The 18,872-nt window shown below is 40.6% G+C and overlaps 1 protein-coding gene across 1 annotated transcript; it reads left to right on the forward strand.

Moving 5' to 3' along the window:
- The first annotated feature begins 4,657 nt into the window (after positions 1 to 4,657).
- CNIH1 (cornichon family member 1) lies at positions 4,658 to 18,763 on the forward strand. Its single transcript, XM_006743196.3, has 5 exons — positions 4,658 to 4,835; positions 9,931 to 9,999; positions 14,122 to 14,234; positions 15,460 to 15,603; positions 17,856 to 18,763. Exons 1-5 carry the CDS (start codon positions 4,755 to 4,757, stop codon positions 17,881 to 17,883), a joined length of 435 nt encoding a protein of 144 aa, XP_006743259.1. The 5' UTR covers positions 4,658 to 4,754; the 3' UTR covers positions 17,884 to 18,763.
- The last annotated feature ends 109 nt before the right edge of the window (positions 18,764 to 18,872 follow it).

The following is an 18,872-nucleotide window of genomic DNA, read 5'->3' on the forward strand; positions in this document are numbered from 1 at the left end:
AAACTAATCTATGGTACTGGAAAGCAGAATGGGTTGTTGCCTATGGCAGTGAGTCATGAGGGAATTACGTGGGGTGGTGGCAATGTTCTCTGTCTTGCATGGGGGTGGTTATTACATGGACTTACGCGTGTATCGAGGTCCTCATACTCTTAAAATCTGTGTTTTTCACCATCTTTAAATTTTACCTTTATGTGATTTTATGAAAAAAAAAAGACACATAAGAACAATAACAATAAAGACATATTTTGCACACATGAAATTGTCGAGTGAGTCGTTTCTGTACATTGATTCTTCTTGTAAATGGTTCTGTAACAGGTATTTCCAGGGCAAAGGGCAAGGTGGATGACACAGCCACCCGATACGGAGAAGCCACATCCTACTGGACAGTCCAATGCCCTCTACAGCATGCAGCTGTAACCCGATGTGTTAGAACTGTGTATAGTGAGGGGTGCCTGGGTGGCTCAGACGGTTAAGCGTCTGCCTTCGGCTCAGGTCATGATCCCAGGGCCCTGGGATCCAGCCCCACTTCGGGCTTCCTGCTCCGCGGGGAGCCTGCTTCTCTCTCTCCCTCTGCCTGCCGCTCCCCCTGCTTGTGCTCTCTCTCTCACTATCTCTCTCTGTGTGTCAAATGAATAAATAAAATCTTAAAAAAAAAGAAATGTGTATAGTGAACAAAAAAAAAAACACCAATAGCCATCAGCTCTGCTCTATACGGAAAGCAATTGGGAGTCAGACCTCACTCTGGAGGGATAGGAGCTGCCTTTTCCCAAAACCTTGGGCTGAGAAGGGCTCCTCCTCTAAGCACATGGCATGGGGACCATGAACCCCGGACAAACCTCGAGCTCCGCCAACAAGAAAGAAGTTGGGTGGCTTTGGGGGCAACCAATACTACCTGCTACACCTCCCATTCTTCCCAGCTCCATAGCTATTCTTTCCAAGGCCCATGTCAATGTCCAGATCCAAGTGCCACACACAACCCCCAGGTGAAATGGCTTTTCCTTCAAATGTGCAAACCTCTTCTGGAAGATGGGGAACTGCTGGCCCATAATTTTCTGTGCTCAGGGTTCTATCCTCTTGGAAGTGCTTCATTACTCAAGGCCAGGGCTCAGATCCTCCCAAAGCGTCATGGGCACCATATGATCTATGTAACTAGGATTACAGATCACCTATTATTCCACATCTGTGGGAGAGCTCAACTTGGTTAAGTGCAAATTCACGATTGTCTAGGAGCTTTCCCTTTTATGTTACCACCATGTCTTTAAGTTTCCTACTTACCGCTCCCCATGGGGGTGTGTGTGCGGTTTATAAGTTTCCTTGGCCATGGAAAGAGGACTGTCTCCCTGGCATGGGCTGGATGGGGTGCTGAGCAGAGTGGCAAACATGACTACCCTTGGATGATGGATGTGTGAAGATGGCCTGCTGCTTTCTGGCAGTTCTCAACAGACACAGTGAAAAAGAAAGCTGAGCTCAGGGGGGAGGCCAGGCTATTCCCTGGAGATTGGCATGGCTGAGCTTGTTAGTGTGGGGGCTTGGAGATATCTTGAGCTCACATTCTCTTAACCACTCAGCACCTCCCCTCCCCCCTTCCCACTACTGGCTTTCTTTATCTAGTCTAGGGGGCTGGAAATTTCTTTCAGGTGTGTATCTGAACTCTTTGGGTCCCATTCTAAGACTGCATGCTTTGTATTTCTAGGTTTTGTTTTCTAATTCTCCAGTGGCTGACCTGTGCCTAGCCTTTTGGGTTGGGGGCATGGGCAGTGTGGGTGGAGTGGGAGCAAACTGATGGAAAAGACAAGTTGAACAAAGGAAGTCTGAGTGGGAGAAGGGGGGGTGCAGGAGAGAGAGAGAGAAAAAGAGAACATAAGATTAATATTTCTTTGCAATATCATCCAGCCCCAGCCATATATACAAGTAGAAGTAGGAACTTAATTCAGTATGTACTACAAAATTACTCCCACGAGGTGAAAGGGTTGATGGAACTTCCAAAGAATACTGAGAATTGATTGAATGAGGATGGTATAGATTACTCGCTGCTTGTAAGGGTTCTCCAAAATGTCAAGTAAACCCATCATCTTCCTCACCAACTGCCTTGCCTATAGTTGGTTGATCTAATTAGCCCTTTGCCCTCATTAAAATGGGTGTATTGTTTAACTGATTACAGCGGTGTAATACTGTCTAAAGCAGTGCGAACAGCACTTCCCGCAATGATGGAAATGTTCTATATCTACATTGTTCACCACAGAAGCCACCAGCCACATGAGGCTATTGAGCGTTTGAAATATGGCTAGTATAGCTGAGGAACTGAATTTTTAGTTTTATTTAATTTTATCAATTTAAATTTATTTATTTATTTTAAAGATTTTATTTATTTATTTGACAGTGAGAGACACAGCGAGACAGGGAACACAAGCAGGGGGAGCGGGAGAGGGAGAAGCAGGCTTCCCGCAGAGCAGGGAGCCCGACGCGGGGCTCGATCCCAGGACCCTGGGATCATGACCTGAGCTGAAGGCAGACACTTAACGACTGAGCCATCCAGGTGCCCCTAATTTTATCAATTTAAATTTAAATAGCCATGTGACTACAGGTCTCCTCTACTAGACAATGCAGGTCTACAATTTACCTATGTGTTCTGGTAAAACACGAAATGGCTTCATACTGCCCCAGCTTCTGAGCAAATCAGTATTCCACACGATATAGAATGGGTGCTCAATAAACCCTCATTGAAATACCTAAAATGCTACCCTTGAATGAAGTGGAGGGGCTTGGGTTTTATAATATAACAGCAGTTAAGGGTTAAGGGGGGTTGGAGCAGAAAAAATTTCTCTTGCCAAGTCTCTCCAACTCCTCAGGTGAAGTGCGGGACGTCCCTTCCAGAACCAAGGATGTGTTCTTGGGAGGCAGTTCCATTTTGCATAGTAAGGTGCTAGACGTAGTTACCAGGTAAGGGAAAGCTACATTTCAAGTGAATCAGGAGAGTAGCTTGTTGCTAAAAGGTAGGAGGACCTGGAGGTTCTTGGTGATGAACCATCACTTCCCAAAGTGTAGACGGAATTTATTTATAAGAACCAGGCTGCATCTCATGGTATGGCTTAGACAATTCCCCGAAAACTTTTCCCTGACACCAGGAAACTGCATCTACCCCTCATTAGATGATGAACTTTCTTGGACAAATATTGCCCAAAATTGTATTTTGCTAAGCTTCTGTGGCCTGTAGGCCTTCCTTTCTCTAACCACTGCATCCAATCAATCAAGTCCTGCTGAGCTTATCTCTCAAATACTATCAAATCTGTTCATTCCTTTCTCTCCTGGTTTTTGTTGCTTTGGTCAGAGCCCAGCTTCTGCTGGGACCATTGCTGAGGGCTCCTTCCTGCTGCTCTTGCACTCCTCTATTCAGGATCATAGTGCACAGTTGGGCAGTTTGCACACTGCACACACAGCCTGCATTCCTATGCCCTAGTGTGGACTTCGTTTATCTGGAGAGAATACCTTTGTGATTTGCACACGGGTGCCACATAATCTTGGTGGTATAGACCTGCACTGTCTAAGACAGTAGCCACTAGCTACACGTGGCTACTTACATTTTAATTAATGAAAATAAACAAAATTTAACGTTCAATTCCATAATCATACTAGCCACATTGAGAGTGCTCAATAGCCACATGTGGCTAGTGGCTACTGTATTGAACAGTGCAGAAAAAGAAAATTTCCACTATTGCTACAAGTTTTGTTGGACAGCACTGGATAGACTCCACTTCTAAACCCCTCTCTATACAATTTGCTAGGGTGAATGATCTTTAATGCAAATCTAAATATGTCCCTCTCTTGCTTAAGTCCTTCAATGATTTCCACTTCCATCAGCAGCGATCAGTTAGCAGGTGGTGAATCAATTTTGTGGGTCACAACCAGCATAAGAACAAAACCAAGCTTATAAGATACTCTGTGATCTGAACCCCCGCTAACCCCGAACTCTCAAAACTGTTTTGTGCTAGGTTCCGTTAATTTAGAACTGCTGGTGATTTCACCTGAGACACTGAGCTTTTTTCTTCCTTCCTTCCTTCCTCCTTCCTTCCTTCCTTCCCTTCCTCCTTCTTTCCTTCCTTCCTTCCCTCCTTCCCTCCTTCTTTCCTTCCTTCCTTCCTTCCATCTCTGTGTCTTTGCTCAAGCTGAACCCTCTCTTAGGAGTTCTGGTTCTACCTTCTCTTTGCCTGGACTTCTACTCATCACATACGCCTCAGTTTAAGAAACAGATACTCCAGGAATCCTGCTCTGAACGCTGCAGAACGGGATGGATGCCCTTCTCTGACCTTTCATCACGAGCCGCAGACTTCCGTTAACAGGGTTATAATACCGTAATGATTTATTTAAGTGTTCGTTTCCGGCACTATACTAAGTTTTTTCAGCGCAAGTACTATGTTTCTCATCTTCGTATCTCAAAGGGGAAGCACAGCGCCTGAAATATACTAGGCACTCATTCAATAACTATTTGTTCAAAGAATGAATGAGGGAAGGAAAGAAAACTTAAATCTGCTGCGCGGACAATATAGGTGCGTCGTGGGCTTCAGCCATCAGAGGGCGCCGGCGCATCTCGGCTGGTGCGCAGGCGCGCAGAGAGGGCGGGCGCCGCGGCGGCGGCGGCTGCAGCGGCGGCGGCGGTCGTGGCTGAGGCCGGGGGAAGTGAATGGTTTTACCCAGAGGGCCCTGCGCCGCCTTTCTCCGCTGGCACCGGCGCCGCTGCCTGCTCCTCCTTCCCGGCCATGGCGTTCACGTTCGCGGCCTTCTGCTACATGCTGGCGCTGCTGCTCACCGCCGCGCTCATCTTCTTCGCTATCTGGCACGTGAGTAGCCGGGGCCGGGGGAAGAAGGGCGAGGAGGCGGCGCAGCTTCTTCTCGCCCCGCGTCTGCGGTCCGGGCGGCGACGGCCCCCGGAGGTCCGCGCGCTGGGGGATGGGGCCGAAGCGGGGCAGGCCGCGCGGCGAGGGCTCTGAGAGCCCTCCGTCTGCGGGCCGGGGCTGCAGGTCCAGGCTGCGGTGGCCCGATGGATGCGCCCGCTGTGTCCCCTCGCAGGCCGCGCGCGCCGCTACTCCTCCCTGGATGGGTGGGGCGGCCGCGGTCCTGTGGGGCCCTGCGGGACAGCGCTTCGCTGGCGTGGATCTTGGCCGGCCCGGGGCTCGGCATCCCCGCATCCCTGCATCCCCGGGGAGGATGTCAAGGGCGCACGGAGGCATGCTGCGTGCTTAGCGGGAATGAAGTTTACCGAATTACTATTATTTAATCACATTGTCTTTCTTTTCGGGTTTCCGCGGGAGTATGGCCCAAATGAGATCGAATAGCCTACTTTAGATGAATTTCCAACTCTATTTTCAGCACTTGTTGGGCGCTCTTCGAGTAGAATGCCCCCCCCTTTTTTTCAGATTGTTTCCTTGTGAACTTTGATGCAGATTGGAGTGATCACTTTGTTGACTGCATCTCCGAACTTTTCCCCTAAATCATACTTTGACCGCCAGAGTTTCTCAAGAGACACTCTTCCTAGCCACCTCTGTATTCAGGGTAGCTGGATTTAATGGAGGTAGTTTTAATTTGACTTCGAAAATGCTCACAAATCTTAAACTTCCCTAGGGCAGTTTTTCTTTCTTTTTTTCTTTTACTCACATCTTGCTGCAGGATAGAAGCACATCCTTACTGGTTACTGTAAGGAACAAGTAAGTTCCTCATGACAGTTCTACAACAGATTTTTAAGGATTCTTGTTTCTCTAGCACAAAATAAGCAGCCTTCTGGAAGTCAGCATTCATTAAAAATGTATCTTATATTTGCTTCTGCCCTCCTCATATTCTTTTAGTGCCTTCTGGAATATCAGTCCTCTTTTGAATGATTGGACATGTTCATTCATGTAAATTTTAAGTCAGGTTTCATCATGCCAATAACAAGGATTTCTTATGGAGCATAGCCTGGCAGAGTGATTTAAATGGCAGCAGTGTCTTGTGTAAAAAAAAAAAAAAAATCTCATAAGTAGAATACCACAAATTATTCTCTTTTGATAAGGAGTGTGATGATGTTCATAATTATTTTGGAACCTAACTGCTCTATAGTGGGGAATGCTTAGGTAGGCTGTTCAGTAACTGCTCTCTCAAAATACTTGTCAGTAAGAACCAATAAATTAAGAGCACTTTAGGCTCTTTGGTGGAAGAACAATAAATAAAGATAATCTGGAATGCAAACTAGCTCCACATTTCACTGGTGGAAGTGAAATGTGTGGCTCCCTTCCATTTGTAGATAACAGATTTAAGTCACTTCCTGCTTGATGGGTAGTCTTTGTTTTTTGAAATGATGAGGATTCTAAGAAAGAAAGCTGTGGAGGGCCTTGTTTACATTTTGAACCAGGTTGTTTGGCTTAAGGAAAATCTGAACTGCATTAAAAATAAAAATGGGTAATTTGGGGCGCCTGGGTGGCTCCGTTGGTGAAGCGTATGCCTTCTGCTCAGGTCATGATCCCAGGGTTCTGGGATCCAGTCCGGAATGGGGCTCCCTGCCCAAGGGGGAGTCTGCTTCTCCCTCTGCCCCTTACTCTTATTCTCTCTCTCTCCCTCCCTCTCAAATAAATAAATAAAATCTTAAAAAAAAATAAATTAAAAAAATGGGTAACTTAGTTTCAGCGTTGAAATGAGAATGTATTGGGTGAAGTAGGTAATTTTAAGTCCTATTATAGAATTTTTAAAAATTCATTTGTACTACACAGATTAGTGGCGAGCTTTTATCCTTGAGGATTTCTTTGTAGTTCAGAGGATTAGGCATCCTTTGGGAACAAATTGAAAATTCTAAAGTATATAATTTTAATTTTTCTATTAACTACATAACCTTCAGTTTATTTTCTTAGGTAGTTTAAGTATCAGAAGACTCACTTGGAAATTTGAAGTAGAAATTCAAAGAATCCTGTTTACATTAATCGTTTTATGGAGGATATTTTTTGTGCTGTTGGTTACATCTGTCAGTTTAGTACTAATTCATGTGATTGATACTCTGTGGAGAGTAGAGATGGGAGCATAGGTTTGTTTGAACAGAAGTCATTCCCTAAAGCCATGCGTCAAATTTGAATGTATCCTGAATTGCATAGTTTGATACCTTTAGGGATATATCTGTTTTGTTTTTGCACTCTGTTGGAAATTTTGTGAACGTCTTTGTCCAGACGCACAGTCACAAAAGATACAAAAGCCAGTAGGTTAATCTTTTCAGAAGAGTTTGAAAACTCCAGCTTATAACATTTCAAACAGAAGCTCATGCAGTAACATACTCATTAAAAGATCCCTTGAAATCACCTGAAGAAAATGTCCAGTCAAAAGAGTTAGTTTTAAAACATAAGTTTTATACTCGCTATTAAATTGGATCTTGTTATAGGCAAGTAATTTAATTTGCAACGACAGTCCTTATTTTGAACTTTATTACTAAGATGCATTGGGGATATATCACACAGCAAATGTCAGGTATTTGATTAATAATATCCATTAAGTAATCAGAAATTAGTATCTTCTAGTTGTATGTTTATATTTTTAACTTTTTTTTTTTTTTTTAAAGATTTTATTTACTTGACAGAGAGAAATACACCGAGAGAGGGAACACAAGCAGGGGGAGTGGGAGAGGGAGAAGCAGGCCTCCTGCTGAGCAGGGACCCCGATGTGGGACTCCATCCCAGGACCCTGGGATCATGACCTGAGCCGAAGGCAGATGCTTAACCGACTGAGCCACCCAGGCGCCCTATTTTTAACATTTATATGTGTTAGGTTTCATTAGCAAAGGCAATGCCTATTGGTGAGTTCTGTATTCTTTTTAAGCTAGGCTTTCATTCACTAAATATTGATTGAACATTTAAGTATGAGCCAGGGACATAGCAGTTGAGCACAGCAAAAATCTTTGCTGTCATGGAGTTTACATCTTAATGTCGAATGATTTTCTTCTATTCCTGTTTTAGTTAGAATTTTTATTTGGTCTGGTTGGTGGATTTTGTAAAATTCTAGAAATTAAAAAAAAAAGAACAACCCATCTTTTTATGAAGTGAAGAACTTTAACAGGGAAATAAACCAGCATAGTAAAAGCTAGAAAGATAGAACTCCACTGATTACCGGTAATATTTTTTTTTTTTTTTAAGATTTTATTTATTTATTTGATAGAGTGAGAGAGCACAAGCAGGGGGAACAGTAGAGGGAGAGGGAGAAGCAGGTTCCCCGCCAAGCAGAGAGCCCGATGCGGGGCTCGATCCCAGGACCCTGGGATCATGACCTGAGCCGAAGGCAGACGCTTAACCATCTGAGCCACCCAGGTGCCCCGATTACCGGTAATACTGAGTAACACGGTCTCACATACAAAGATACTACTCCTAACCCACCAGAGGAAAGGCACATTGAGTTCTCTTATCTCCTGGATGACCAGTGACAGCAACTAAAATAACTCTCCTATAAACTTGGTGCCTTTGGCTTCTTATTTTGACATCTGACTTAATACCACAGAGTGGGGTGTTGCCCTTGTTTTGATTTTTAGTACATTTTGACTTTGAAGTTCTGTGTTAAGTGACCCTAAATGTTACAGCCACATTTCTCCAGAGTGTAGACAGAAACATTCTTGTCATATATTTCCTAAGTGGATGAGATCTTTCTCCCCTTATCACATTTATAACTGTTTGACTCCTCATACCGTGAGAAGCTGGTCTTACCTGGGTTACCCTTCTCCAGTTTTGTTTGGTGACCTCATGAAACCACCCACAAGTGTAGGGCTATGCATAGGACACAAAAGGAGGTTAGACTGATCACTTTTATCGGGGCCTTGAACAGGGCTGCTCTTGCTTACCTGATGCCTTTAGGTACATTAGAACAAGATGCCTTGGGCACCTGGGTGGCTCAGTTGGTTAAGCGACTGCCTTCGGCTCAGGTCATGATCCTGGAGTCCCGGGATCGAGTCCCACATCAGGCTCCCTGCTCAGCAGGGAGTCTGCTTCTCCCTCTGACCCTCCTCCCTCTCATGCTCTCTCTCTCTCATTCTCTCTCTCGCAAAAAAAAAAAAAAAAAAAAAAAAGAGCAAGATGCCTCTTGGGGCAGAAGAATCAGAAAAATCCTCCCTCCTACACAGACGCGGCCCCTCAGTGCAGAGCCTGGTGTAGAGTCCATGGCGGGGTGCTTGGCAGCAGGAGCACAGCCTGGCTTTGAGCTTCCACCTTGGCCTTTTGTCCCACGCAGGAAGGGTGCTACTCTATGTGGAGGTCCTGGCCGTGAAGTTTAATAGTCATTTGGTGTTCCTCTATGCTGAGGCCATTTCTTGTATTTCCCTATTGAAGCAGGACTTTGAAATGTATGTGTTTGGGCACAATGGGAACAAACTGAAGCGCATGAGTCCATCTCTAGTGTCCCACTGAATCGTGTGCCAGGGGCAGGGCATGCACAGATGATTAAAAATACCTCACCGTGAGGGGCACACAAACCTGTACACAGATACCCCAGTGTGAGAAATGGCCTATTGGTAGCACTATAAAGCCCTGTGCTCTGTGGCTACTAGACAGGTAGGCAATCATTTCTGCCCCAGGGAGTCAGGGAAACCTACAGAGAGGAGTTGACGTAGGAAGAGGGTTTTTAGGGTGAAAAGTTTTGATAGATAGAAAAGATCATTTCAAGAAGAGAAAATGACTTGAACAGAGGCATTGAAAAATTGAAAACTGAAGATATTTATCACAGTGATACCAGCTCATTTAAATGACATTAGTATAAACATGTGCTCAGTTCTTTAAATCTGATTCTGATGATTTATTAGTGAATTTACTATAAATGGGTACATGCAGTATTGGTATACTTTTGCTTTTGTTTTATTAGCTTTATTCAATTGTCATTTGATGATGGGGCAGGTTTGTTGCTGCTTTTTATTAAAGGTCCTAACTGATTTTAATTTTATTTTAGATTATAGCATTTGATGAACTGAAGACTGATTACAAGAATCCTATAGACCAGTGTAATACCCTGAATCCTGTAAGTTATAATATAGGATTTTTCTTTAGATTTTTAAACTGTTTTTGCTTTTAACTTATTTTGAAAATGGCCAATATTCTCAGTAGCATGATATATTTGTACTTTTTGAAGTAGGCAGAATTTACAAAAATATTCTTTTTCCTGCTTGACTATTCTGACTATTATTAATCTGCCAGTGATCTTGTCAGCTGTCATACTAACATTCTTCCAATCTGCTTTTTACATTGTCGGCCAAAGACAGTTGAAAAGGTCAAAAAGATTAAAAGAGTCAAAATTGCATTAAAGGTGTGTACTGCTTTTTAGTTTAATGTTTTAATGCTACATTCATTTCATGGGGAGGGTTAGGGCATTTGTATTTGTAAAATGTTCTGTTTGGTGTCCTCGTTCATGTGCCTGTTGAGGTTTATGAGTTCATGAAATTTCGCATTTTATGCAAATGTTTGCTTGCTGGCCCAGTCAAGTAGGGAAAGCTGTTAAATGCTTATGCATTTTTAAAAATGTTAGAGCCATAGGCACTTCTATATTAAATTATTTGGAGCAGTGTTTGAAAGTTAGTTAACATAAAATGACTTTAATAGATGGTAAGAAGATTCTTCTGTTGTGACTTATTGGGAGGTAGTCTGGAAGTGGAGTCTTCAGTACCATGTCTGCTTTTATCTTTGGTTATGTCTATTCTGGAATTAATTATTCACTCTTTCAGCTGATGTTTATTCAGAACCTTCTAGATGATAGCTCTTTCCTTAGGTTCTGGAATCTTGCACTGGTGCAGACCTTTGGACTCACGCTGCCAGAATTTTGTGGATAACAATTTGTATACAAATGTCTACATAGTTATTTCTAATATATATCCACTCTAAATTTCTAAGACAGACTTGTCTTACACTAAGTTCTGAGCTCGGATGGATTTAGTTATAATGTGGCTCCATTGTGCTTAGGGGATTTCACCCTTAAACAATGATTGGAGTGGACTGGTTTTTATAAGAGATGCATTATAGAAGTTTCTGGACTTTTTTGAGGAGAAGGGAGTGTGGCATGTGTTTCATATTAGAACCGGAAGGGTTGCAGCTAAATGAAGTCAAAAATATATATATATTTTTGACTTCATTTAGTTTACTCATTTAGGAAGATTCTCCTTTCGTCTGTAGGTTTTATTTTGCCTAATTGGTCAGAAGCTGAAAGGTTTGTAAGAAAGCAGTGGGTATGTCTCCAAACAATACAATACAATAATTCATCTTTAAAAATTACTTAAGATGAGAACTTGTGTAGGCTTTAGTTGTGTAAAACTGTAAGGCACTAGCACGCCAGAGGGATTTTATTTGGAAAAGGGTCTATAAAGTGCGTTTGCTACTCTATCATTGTTTCCTCGATAAATATGAGCGATGGGATAGATTTCTAGTTTGTCTTCAAAGAACTGCTACAGTGAGGCTTGATGTAGGTACAATTAAAAGTATTAACTTACTAGCCGTTTCTCTGCTCTTATGAAACAAAATAGGTGACGAATCTGCTTTCTTGTTGGAAAGTAATACTATTGATTGTAAAATATCTTAACCTACCGTTGAAACTAATTGTTACCAAGAGATTAAGAAACCGAAATTTCTTCTTTTGACAGTTGTTCATTAATAGTATTCTATCTTCTTTGGCTTTTCATTACTTCAAATAACCAAATGAGGATGAGGATGATAAGAGCTGAAATCAGATGAGGGCTTTTCTGGGCACCAGGCTCTGTGCTAAGCATCTTTACTTGGGCTTTTTCATTCAGTGCTCATGACCTGCCTAAAGGGTAGGTATATTGATATTCTCATGAATAGGAGAATAGGCTGAGGCTTAGCAAGGTTGAAGCACTTTACCAACAAGGTCACATAGCTAAGGTAGAACCAGCATTTGAACCCAGACAGCTGGATTTTTACACTCAAGCTTTGGTATTTCCCTAATTTACCGTAAATTTAAGGGGGACTAATTTCATTTTTACATTTAATGTGTGATTTCTGACTCTTCTTCATGGAAGGAAATTCTCACTTAAAAAAGACATGTGCTTGGGACCTCCTAATGTTGCATAGATTGGAAGGAAGTTTTATATCAGCACATGTTGCGTTTGGATAGGGTGCCGATAATTGGCTTACTAGCAGCGCATCTGACAGTTTTCCCTATTTAAAATTTGTTTTGACAATTCTGCCAAAGTATGGGGGAAGACAAATATTATTTTTTAAAATGTGAACCTTAACTAGAGAATATTATGATTTGCATGTTAAGTACTATCATTTCAGCCATATTTGCATGAGGAATTTTTTTGGCTACTAGCTTTTGTGTAAACATTGGTTCCTAAATGGAATTAATTTTTGTGCCACTTACGGGGAAATTTCACCATTAAACAATGATTGGAGTGGACTGGTTTTTATAAGAGATGCATTATAAAAGTTTCTGGACTTTTTTGAGGAGAAGGGAGTGTGGCATGTGTTTCATATTAGAACCAGAAGGGTTGCAGATTATCTGTAGTCTCACTCTTACTAAAGCATATTGTTTAAGAACAGTAGGTATTGTGCTTTCAAAGTCATTTTCTCCCCATATCTCAATCTGGAAGTGTAGGATGAAAACGTGGATGATGATTTATATTGTTAGATATCACTTTGCTTTAGAGAGCTGAAATAGACTTATACTGTAAGGAAAAATCCTGTAATTTAAACTAGCATTATAAACAGCTCTAGTGGAACTCCTAATACAATATCTATTTTTCTTGGTTTGTCCTGGTTGCAGTCCTTGTGTTTCAAGGACTTCCTGTGGACATTTTCTTGTTTTCTTGCAGATGTTTGATTTTGATCTTAATTAAATGGTGTGGCTTAATGGTTCGTGCTATTTACAAGTTTATATACATATGCAGAGTTTATCTTTTGTTATTTATTATATTGCTTAAGTTTGTAGAAGATACTGGTTAGTCATGTAGATTAGTTGGTTTTACTGGGATTTCATTTAAAATATTCATTAAAAAAACTTTGCTTTACAGCTTTGAAATGGAAAAAGTGATTTGGGAGTATTAGAAAGTGGGCTTGAATATGTAGTACAATTGTTATTTCTACAGCAATGGTTTTCTCTCAGGAGTGATCTGATGATACTGAGGATTCATATAATTTTACTTTGATCTGATGCAGACATTTGAGAAGCTGGCTTTGCATCTGTGACTTGTAGGAAGTTATTTAGCTGAAACTTGCAGTGAAAAGTTTGGGACTTTCATTTAACAGAGTCATTAGGCTGAAGTCTTTAGGATGAAAAAGATAAAGCATGAACTCTTGGTCATCTTATAAAAAGCATTTTGCTTCAAATAATTTTTCTCATTTAGTACCACCTACAGTCAAAAAAATCATTTTGTTTTTGAGTTCTGAGCTTCTCCTGGTCTGCTGTGTTTGTGTAGTTCATTGGAAAGCAGGCTTAAAGAAACAGGAAGGCCATGTAAGAATCAGAGCTCAGGAACCGGGAAAATTCCAATTTTATGGTTCAGAACTGTCTTTTCCCTCCTACATTGCAGAATGCACATCGTTTGCATCTGTGTTCTTTCCCCCCTGACTGTGCTGAGATTATTGGCTTTTGGCTTTCCATTGAAAAATTACTTTTGTGGTAATGTGATGTGTGTTTGCTAAATATTGTTTATATAGCATTCCTAGTTTCTGTTAAAAGCTTTAAAACACTAATGTGTAAAGTTTTCTAAACGGGAGTTTTGTTTTTGTGGATTTTTTTAATATCATGTTGCATGTGATCAAATACCTTATTTTTGTATTTTTATCATTACTGAATGGTGGAAAGAAAAAGTATTCCAAGCGATCAGCAAATAACCTAACCGTCTGGGTGGTAACTTTATATATTTTAACCTGTTACTGTAAGAATTTGAGTTTTAAATTTTAAGTTCTATTTATTCTTTTAGAGCAAGCTATATCATCTGGTCAGTTTGCTTGTAATTCTGCTTTTGGTAAAAAGTTAAATACGGAAACAGACCTCAGTAGCATCGTTTGTGCCCAATTCTAAGAAAACAGTAACTTTTTTTCATTATGGAAACTTGGTTGCCACCTGCTTTCCAAATTAGCATTTGACTTACTGCCAAGGCATTTTGCTAACTGGCTTGTATCTTTCTTCCAGCTTGTACTTCCAGAGTACCTCATCCATGCTTTCTTCTGTGTCATGTTTCTTTGTGCAGCCGAGTGGCTTACACTGGGTCTCAATATGCCCCTCTTGGCATATCATATTTGGAGGTAATATTTAGATATATTTCTAATATTTTTCCTAATTATATTTTATTTATACTATGGTTGATACAGTTATCTTGCATGCTAGTCACCTAAATGAAAACTGAAAATTGGTTGGCATGTATTTTAAAAATCAAGTAGATGAACAAATCACTGCTTCCGTACCTTTTAGGGCGCTTACTTTGTTACTCTTTAAAAGTGTTTTTCAAAAAGTGAGGTTTAATTTACATACAATAATGTGCGTAAGTCTGAAGCCCCATCCCTGTCAGTTACCCCTGCACCTCCCTGGAACAGCAGTGACCTCTGTCAACTTGGATTAGTTTTGCCCATCTTTGAACTTCACATAAATCAAAATGTACAGTGTATCTAACTTCTTTCTCCATGTTTATTTTATGATTTTAAATTTGGTTGTTTATAAAATATATTCATATTTCATAACTTTTAAAAGTTATGTCTGATCTATATAATAGAGTTAGAGGTGTTTTTTTTTTTAAATAGGAATGTTAAAATCCTCATTGCTCTTTTTTTTTTTTTTTTAAAGATTTTATTTATTTATTTGACAGAGAGAGAGACAGCTAGAGAGGGAACACAAGCAGGGGGAGTGGGAGAGGGAGAAGCAGGCTTCCCGCGGAGCAGGGAGCCTGTGAGGAGCTCAATCTCAGGACCATGGGATCATGACCTGAGCTGAAGGCAGACACTTAACGACTGAGCCACCCAGGCGCCCCTCCTCACTGCTCTTGATTTTAGGAAATATACTTAAGTGTTTAGGTGTCAAGTGGTATGACATCTGTAACTGAGTCTGAATTGTTTTGTAAAAAATGCGTGTTTGGAGCTAAAACAAAAAAGAGAAGGGTAAAGCTGTGTGGTTAATGTGAGCATTTGGAATATTTTGGTGAAGTGTTCTTGCACCCTTTCTGTAAGCCTAAAATTATGTTAAAAAGTTAAAAGAAAATCGTACTTCCTTTTTACAGTTATTTTTCTTTTTCTTGTATTTATGAAGTTGTTGGGGAGACCAGATAGGACTTGTTTAACTGTCCTGGTCTCATATAGGAGCTCTTGTTTTGAAATTAAGATGATAAGAGGAAAGAACTCCACCCTAGAACTAAAATCACGCTTCCCTGTGTGGACCACCTCTCATTGCAACAAATGTTACTTGAGAAGAAAACCCCTCCTTCCTATCTCAAAGGTTGTCTTCCTTTTTGGAGCGGCTAATCGACTGTGTTTATTACAGGTATATGAGTAGACCAGTGATGAGTGGACCAGGACTCTATGACCCTACGACCATCATGAATGCAGACATTTTAGCGTATTGTCAGAAAGAAGGCTGGTGCAAATTAGCTTTTTATCTTCTAGCATTTTTTTACTACCTATACGGGTAAGTTTAAAAAATAAAATGAATATGTGATTTCATTTTCCTTCTGAAGAAGTTTGTAGGCATTATGGTCTTAACACCTTAAAGTCCACTTGAAGAATAACTCAGTGTCTTGAATGGTGGTGACTGGTGACGGCGCTGTGCACGCGGCAAATGCTCGCACACTGAACAGGAATAAACTGGTACTTGTCAGAGGCAGCCAGCTGCTGTGCAGTCGGCGGCAGAAGGTTTGGGCAGGGGTGCTGCTTCCTAAACTTTCGGACACAGTGCGTCAGTGAAGGATAATCCTCATTCTCCATGGCAAAGTGATGGCCTTGAGAGGATTGCAAAAAAGTGTGAGTTTGCAAAAAACCGTTTGCTTGGCTTCACTGTCTGTCTTGAGATGGTGTTTAATTTTTTGTCATTTTTGACAAACTGTATGCTCTACCCTTTATTTTCTGGCTTGCTTGACCTGAATGGGATGAATGAAAGAAACAGATCTGTCCTATATGATGGTGCAGTTATCGATTCTTCTGCCTTTGTACCCTGATGGACTCATATCATTCCTCCAGGTCAGGGTTTCTCAACCTCAGCACTGTTGACATTTTGGGCTGGATAAATCTTTGTTGTGGGGGCTCGCCTGTGCATTGTGGGATGTGGAGCAGTGTCCCTGGCCTCCACCCAGTAGACACTAGCAGCACCTCCTCTCCCCCAGTCACCAAAACTAAAAATGTCTTTGGATGGTGCTGAATGCCCCCTGTGGAGCAAAAACCAGCCCTGGTTGAGAACCACCACCCTAGGTGTCCTGTAGATTCTCATTAAAATGAGAAAAGGACCCTCGCAAGTGTGGAATTATATTTCTTTAAGCTACATAAATACACTTTCTCATCTTTTGTTGACATATATTCAACCAGAGAAGACATCCCACCTGATTTTCAAACAATGAAGAAGATTGGCTGTATAAGATGGAATTGTGATCATTCAGCTTCTTTCTATTCCCCTCTCCTTTTTGTTACTTGAAAACTTGCTAAGTATTAGATGGTAGGTTTATATTCTTATTTCTCTTTGTATCATATAAGTTTCTATTATGGAAGACGATGAAGTGCTAGACCGAAATTTATGAAAAAGGTATGTTTATGCTTTTAGAGGTTATAATTGTGAAAATGAGTATCCTTTAGTGCATTTACAGGTGCTCATTTATGAAACAGAAATAATGAATAAGTCCTGAAAAGTGAAATGCCAGGTGTCATTTTCATTTCCTGCTAACTTTCATTTTTTCAGTTTCTTTAACAAATGTCTGGAACAGTGCTGGCATATAGCAGGCACTTCAGATGTATTTGTGGAGGGGCGCCTGGGGGGCTCAGTTGGTTACGTGGCTGACTCTTGATCTCAGCTCAGGTCTCGATCTCAGGATCATGAGTTCAAGCCCCACGTTGGGCTCCATGCTAGTGTGGAGCCTACTTAATTACAAAAAAAAAAAAAGACATACTTGTTGAAAGAAAGACATGAATCATTGAATAAATGATAAAATTGGAGATGTAAAGTTGTGGGAAAATGTTCACCAGGAGATGGTGGCACTAGGTCATTTCATTTCTGCTTTGAATTGTTTATTGAGTTTGCACAACCCTTTGTTTTGTATTTCCATTTAGAGATCTGTGCTTTTGAACCATGCCTTTCCCACATCACTCTGGTAGAATTGCCCTGAATTAAATGGTTATTGTTTTTATTTTGCTCATTTGTGCCCTTTTTCAACCCGTTGCTGTTGTCTAGAGCCTTTTTCTATTGGGGAAGTTTCTTAATTGACCATTCCCATCTGTAAAATGGGGATAATAATGGTACCCACCTCCTAGGACTGCTTGGAGGATTCAGCGAGGTCATATACATAGAAGATCTAGTGGAGGGCCTGGCATGAAGTGAGCCCTCCGGAGATGCTCGCTGCTATTATTAGACAACTCCAGGACAGTGCACTGTTCGGATTGCTTCTCTAAGCTCTGATCCCTTATTAAGCTTTCAGCTGTGCTGTTCTACTTGTTAAAATTGGAAAAGAAATAGGGAATAACCACAGCACATGCACTGAGCCCAGCAAGTCCTACCTTAGGCAGAAGTCCATAAATGCAAATTGAGATCGTACCGTGAACTGGTCATTGGTCTTTTCATTCTCTGTGGTGGCATGATACCATAAACCAGTTTGCTATGTAAAGCAGTCTCAACTTTTTGGTGCATTTAGTTTTTATAGATAGGAATGTTTGAATTAATAGGCTTTTTCTTCTTTTCAGCATGATCTATGTTTTGGTGAGCTCTTAGAACAACACACAGAAGAATTGGTCCAAAGTGCATGCAAAAAGCCACCAAATGAAGGGATTCTATCCAGCAAGATCCTGTTTCCAAGAGTAGCCTATGGAATCTGATCAGTTACTTTAAAAAATGACTCCTTATTTTTTAAATGTTTCCACATTTTTTGCTTGTGGAAAGACTGTTTTCATATGTTATACTTGGATAAAGAATTTAAATGGAATTACGTATAAATTAATATAAAATGATTACCTCTGGTGTTGACAGGTTTGAACTTGCACTCCTTAAGGAACAGCCATAATCCCTTGAATGATTGCATTAATTATTGACTATCCTTAGTCCATTGGAAGCTTTTGTTATATATAGGAACTTGTAGGGCTCATTTTGGTTTTATTGAAATGCCATCTAATTATAAATTAGCTGTAGATATCAGGTGCTTCTGATGAACTGAAAATATATATCTGACTTGTGGGAAACTTCATGGGTTTCCTCATTTATCATGTATGTGATTATATATGGACAAAATAAGAAGAGTGGGATTTTTTTCCCTCCAACTTGAATATTATCCCTGTATATTGCATGAATGAGAGACTTCCCATATTTCCATCAGAGTAATATACTTGCTTTAATTCTTAAGCATAAGTGAACATGATATAAAAATATATGCTGATTTACTTGTGAAGAATGCATTTAAAGCTATTTTAAATGTGTTTTAATTTGTAAGATATCACTTATAAAGAAACTGGTTATTATACTTAACTGTTCTAATTTGGTGGTAAAGGTATTCTTAAGAATTTGCAAGTACTTTAGATTTTCAAAACTGAATGAGAGAGAACATTGTATAACCGTCCTGCTGTTCCTTTAGTGCAATACAATAAAACTCTGAAATTAACTTATTTTCAGTGCATTGTTTTAAAGACTACAAATAGCTATTTCTTACACTTGCTTAATACATAATAAAGACATATTACTGTCAATTTAAAAAAAAGTAGTAGAGTATG

This window comes from Leptonychotes weddellii, chromosome 9 (genome assembly GCF_054177405.1).
Source record: "Leptonychotes weddellii isolate Sample4059 chromosome 9, ASM5417740v2, whole genome shotgun sequence".
NCBI classification, from domain to species: Eukaryota; Metazoa; Chordata; class Mammalia; order Carnivora; family Phocidae; genus Leptonychotes; species Leptonychotes weddellii.